We start from the raw sequence: 5,597 nt of genomic DNA, 5'->3' as shown, positions 1-5,597 counted from the left end.
GGCCTCCAGAGCCTCGCCCTTCAGGCCCCATCTCTGCTCCCTCGGCTGCCTCCTGGGTCCTCCCCCCTCGCCACTGACTGCTGAGCGGGAAGCGGACTGGGTGCGGTCACTGGGTGCTGTCTCGGGCGTCTGTCCAGCAGCCCCGGTGCTGCCCTCAATCCTGAGCCTGGAGCAGTTTCCCCCAGCCCTCTGGCTGCTTGTCTCAAGTCCCTCCATGTGTGAGCCCTTCCCCTACCCCCACCCCGCCATGTTGGCAGCTGCCCTGAGGAACTCCCAGGTTGTCTGGCCTGGAGTCAAGTTTGGATGACAGGGCAGCATCCCTTCCTGACTCCCTGCTCTTGGATTCTTTCGTTTTGCCGTCAGTTGCACAGCCCCCACCGCTGCGGCCTGTGATCGCCGGGGCATGTCTGCGGCTCCCCCACTACAGTGCTGCTGCCAAAACCAGTAAGGCTCTTGGTGCCTCTTGGCTCTCCCCACCCCAACAAGGGAGCACTGGCAACTTCCCGCGAGACTGCCTCCCTGGCCCCCCATTCTTCTGGTGTTGCTTTTTCTGGGTTTGACCCGGGTCCATGAGGTGTGCGCTAAACCCTCTGGTGGGCCTACCCTCTTTCTCCACAGCCGTGTTCCTTAGACCACGTCCCTGGGAGGCCACGGGTCTTCCGTGGAATTCTGTGATCTCCACCTGGACAGTCCTGCACCCTCTCCCCACCTCCGTCCCTGTGTCGCTGGCACTGGTTGTTTTCTGTGAAAACGGCAGTGAGCAGACTCAGTCTCGAACTGGCCCTGAGGACATGGGTCAGTAGTTGTGTGGGCAAGAGTGGGGTGAGAGCTGTTGGAGAACTGAAAATGAATTTTAACATTTCTTATATTAGTAATAAATGCAGTGGAAACAACAAAAAAAGAATTTTAATACACTACTTTTTCTTTAAAATATCAAGAAACTGGAGGCCCGATGCACGAAATTCGTGTAAGGGGCTCAGCCCCCGCCATGGCCGCTGCCCAGGCCGCTGCAGCTTCATCTGGAAGGTCGTCTGGAAGGACGTCCAGTCTAATTAGCATAATGTGCTTTTATTATTATAGATACAAATTTCAAAGCACCTACACTGTGCTAAAAGAACATGACCTAAAGTCCAAGCTCCTGTCTCAGTGCAGGTTCAGTCCCATCTGGCCGAGGAAAGAGGAGGTGGCAAACCAGACCAATTGGCTGAGAAGCTGGCCCTGCTGTTCAGGTTGGGACTGTCCATCATCATACATGACCCTGCAGGAGGCGGCAAAGAGCTGACGCCACACCCAGTGTTGATATCAAACTCATTTCACATTCGGACTGTGGGAGGACAAGACCGGTCGGACTGCCGGGAGCAGTGCCGGCCCTGGTCAGAGGAGGGCAGGGTGAGTGGTTAAAGCCGGGCTCCAGCACGCAGCCTGGGCTCATTATCTCAGTAGTCAAATGCACACAAGTATGGGCCTTACCTCACAGGTGTGTGGGAGATGAAGTGGGAGGGCTTAGATGCTAAGTGGCACATAGTAGGTGCTCAGCTGTACGCTCTCTTGCCTCTGTCTAAGCCCAGCTCCCAATCAGCACAAATGCTACTCTTGCCAGAAGCCCCCAGTTTCTTAGATGCCCCCAAATGTAAACGCAAAGCAGATGAGTCTATGAATCCATGAAGAGACAGGGAAACATGTTTCTTATTAGTCCCTGAGAAGTTAATACTGATTATGTGAGAGAAACAAAGATTACATTATGAACACATTGACTTCTTACGATGCATTGATTATTTCAGCCAACTTTTAAAAATTAGGTTAAAAAGTTCTTGATTTTTATATACAGTTTGTTATTGCAAGGGAGGTTTCTCTTAATTATTTAAAATTACTAAATTAGATAGTAAATAATTACTGTTCTTCTAGCATTAGTAAAGAATAGTTTAGTTTCTACAGACCCGAGCCACTTTATAGATGTTTATGCAACGTGGATAAGAGTGCAACAGTGGGTAGAGTTTACACTTCTGAGAAGTAGCCAATGGTGAGACGTTTAATGAGAAAAAATGTTCCATTTTCCCAATAAAAAATTTGAAATTCTTCAAAATAATATTTTGAAAATATCTTCCACAGGTATCAGAACTCTAAAAATTAACCAACTGAAAACTTTGTTGTTATTGCTCTTTTGAAGTTATAACTTAAAGCAAACCTTGGAACAAATTTAGTTGATAAAATTAATTATAGATAGTTATTAGTGTCCATACCTTTGAAGCTGGGAAAAGCTACTTGATGAAATGATCAAGCTAAAGAGAAACTTTATCAAGGGGTTATTTCCAAAATATTTTGAAATATTTTCATAAAGAATATATGGACGTAAATATATGGATGATGACTAGAAGGAAATATAGGTGAGTCTTGTAGTCCCAAAAGAGACAATTATTACTAATAATAAAAAAAAGCAAAAGTAGCTACATAAACTTGGTTAATCTCATGTGAACATACCTTAGGACCACAAACGAAAGAGAGAACTGTAAGAACACGCATGGTGAAGTACAATCCCAGCCCCATCACAAGAGCATGGCCAGTTTCCAAACCTTGCACTGGTATTTCTCACCCAGTTGTTCCAAGTATTCCTCGAAGTTCTCACTGGATTCCAGTTTCCAAGTTCCCAAGAAGGGCTCGACCATGATGGAGAGCTTGCTGAGAAGAGGCACCCACAACCAGAAGCCAAGAAACATGGGCAATCCAGTGCTCCCACATCTTCATTTACAAGGCACCTTCGTCATGTGACTTCTGAAGTGGCCAATGGGCAGCAGCAAGACCAGAGAGTCTGGGCACTGGCGCAGACTCATTTTATCTACCTCCAAATTAAAGTGCAGAAAATTAACATGTGAGTTGAATTTAGGTCAACAATTATAGCTTCTAGCAAAGAGATTTATACACCAGGGTCACCTGATATATATAGCTTCAGAACTGGAAACAATTTTCAATAGAGATCAGCCTTTTGAATGCACGCCTAGTCAACTCCGAAGGAATCTCCTGGCGCTGTCTAAGGAACACCTGGCTGAGGTGTTTTCCCACCTGATACAAGGACATCCTTGCTTGGCTGCACCTGAGGTGTTCTTTGTTTGCACGCTGCCTGAGAACTCTCTTCATTAAAATAATATCTGCCGCTCCCTTCTTTGAGGGTTGATGAACCGATAGTAGTTAATGTAACTGAAATATCTACACTTGCTTGGAGTGAGGTGTGGGCTATTATTAATATTATCATTGTTCTTCATCAAGAGTAATTGTGGACTGGAAGGAAAAGTAACAATTATCATTGATTAGTGTTCTGTGATTTAAGCTCAGAAAGGGAGGTAGAGCTAATGTTCGGAAAATTCATTTTTTTAGGCTAACAAAGTAAGCTTGGTGTTAAAATATACCACTTGAAATTGTGAGGGAACGTTTTCCAGAGAAATACAGTGGGGCCTTGACTTACGAGTGTCCCGACTAACGAGTTTTTCGAGATACGAGCCGTCTCTCGGCCGATTTTTTGCTTTGAGTTGTGAGCTAAAATTCGGGTTACAAGCCAGCTTCAGATACCCCACCACTAGTTGGTTCAGCGAACGTCACAGTGAACACCACAACATCAGCCCAGCATCACGTGTCTCACTCGTTCACTTTAAGATTTGACATACGAGTAATTTGAGTTACGAGCTCCATCATGGAACGAATTAAACTTGTAAGTCAAGGCCCCACTGTACAGTATTTGGATACATGCATTCTGAAGACAAAGGAGCAGGTGATTTAAATCTTTATGCAGTGTGTCTGAAAGCATCTTCTGTAACCCAAATAATGGAAGTGGACCTTGTGGGTATCTACACTAATAAAAGACAAACATGCAAATTGACCATACATTTGCTATGCCTTAAGCCACGCCCACTAGCCAATCATAGCGACTATATGCAAATTAACCCTACCAAGATGGCGGCCAGCAGCCACGGAGCTGGAGCGAGTAGGAGGCTCGCTTGCCCCAGTGATGGAGGAAGCCAAGCTTCCTGCCTGCTGCAGCCGGCTCTGAGTTCCACTCAAGGCAACAAAGTTTCAATTATAGAAGATAAATAAACCCCAGATACCTGCTTTCAGCCGGCCATGGCCACGGAACTGGAGCGAGCAGGAGGCTTGGGTTTTCCCTGGTGATGGAGGAAGCCAAGCTTCCCGCCTGCCACGGCCAGCTCTGAGCTCCACTCAAGGCTACAAAGTTTCAATTATAGAAGGTAAATAAATCCCAGAATAAGAAAAAAAGGAAACGCTGGGAGCTTCCATCGCCAGGGGGCTTGGCCAGCCTGAAAACGGCCCTCCGCCCCTCACCCAGACTGGCCAGGCACCCCAGTGGGGACCCCCACACTGAAGGGGGTGTGACCAGCCTGCAAACACCCATCAGCTCCTCACCCAGGCTGGCCAGGCACCCCAGTGGGACCCTCACCCTGATCCAGGACACCCTTCAGGGCAAACCAGCTGGCCCCTACCTGTGCACCAGGCCTCTATCCTATATAATAAAAGGGTAATATGCAAATTGACCCTAACAATAGAACGACTGGGAATGACTGGTCACTATGACACACACTGACCACCAGGGGCAGATGCTCAATGCAGGAGCTGTCCCCTGGTGGTCAGTGCGCTCCCACAGGGGGAGCTCTGCTCAGCCACAAGCCAGGCTGATGGCTGCCAGCACAGCGGTGGTGGCGGGAGCCTCTCCCGCCTCCTCAGCAGCACTAAGGATGTCCGACTGCAGCTTAGGTCTGCTCCCCGCTGGTAAGTGGACATCCCCCGAGGGCTGCCGGGCTGCCAGAGGGATGTCTGACTGCCAGCTTGGGCCCGATCCCCCAGGGAGCAGGCCTAAGCCAGCAGGTGGACATCCTCTGAGGGGTCCCAGACTGCAAGAGAGCATAGACCGGGCTGAGGGTCCCCCCCGAATGCACAAATTTTTGTGCACCGGGCCTCTAATATATATATATATATATATATCTACACTAATAAAAGAGAAACATGGTAATTGGCGTACGACCGCTACACTTTTCATTGGCTAATCAGTGAGGATATGCAAATTAACTGTCAGCCAAGATGGCGGCTGGCAGCCAGGCACTGAAGCGAGCATGAGGCTTGCTTGCTGCAGACTCCAACGTTCCCGCCTCACTTGCCGGCCTCTAAGCTACAACTCTAAGCAACTATGTACTATGTTGCAAATAAGAAGATAAACAAAACTCCAGAAACCAGCTGGACTGAAAGCCAGGCGGACCGAAACTTTGTATCGATGTTTTCAGCAGCGAGGCCTCAAAGCTAAAGCTGGCCAAGAATAATAAAAAAAAAGAAAACAAGGAGCGGTTGGGAGCTTCAGTCACTCGCCACCCAGAAAACAGCCCTCAGCCCCTCACCCAGACTGGCCAGGCACCCCAGTGGGGACCCCCACCCTGATCCAGGACACCCTTCAGGGCAAACCAGCCGGCTCCCACCCGTGCACCAGGTCTCTATCCTATATAGTAAAAGGTAATATGCCTCCCGGCACTGGGATCAGTGGAGCAGTGAGGCTCCCGGCACCAGGATCAGCGTGACAGGGGGCAGCGCCCAAACCCCCTGAT

At 48.6% G+C, this 5,597-nt stretch overlaps 1 protein-coding gene across 1 annotated transcript in view; it reads right to left on the bottom strand.

The window, feature by feature from the left end:
• Nucleotides 1-2,684, bottom strand: part of LOC102439278 (fatty acid-binding protein 9) — a 6,075-nt gene extending 3,391 nt beyond the window's left edge. The window contains exon 1 of the mRNA XM_006102144.3: nt 2,591-2,684. Within this exon, the coding sequence (XP_006102206.3) occupies nt 2,591-2,663 (73 nt within the window). The 5' untranslated portion in view covers nt 2,664-2,684. The remainder of the gene's footprint in view (nt 1-2,590) is intronic.
• Between the last annotated feature and the right edge of the window lie 2,913 nt (nt 2,685-5,597).

The sequence above is a fragment of the Myotis lucifugus genome, unplaced genomic scaffold, assembly GCF_000147115.1.
Source record: "Myotis lucifugus unplaced genomic scaffold, Myoluc2.0 scaffold_400, whole genome shotgun sequence".
Taxonomy (NCBI): Eukaryota; Metazoa; Chordata; class Mammalia; order Chiroptera; family Vespertilionidae; genus Myotis; species Myotis lucifugus.
Note: the sequence above shows the minus strand (reverse complement) of the source record. Positions and strands in the feature narration are given on the sequence as shown.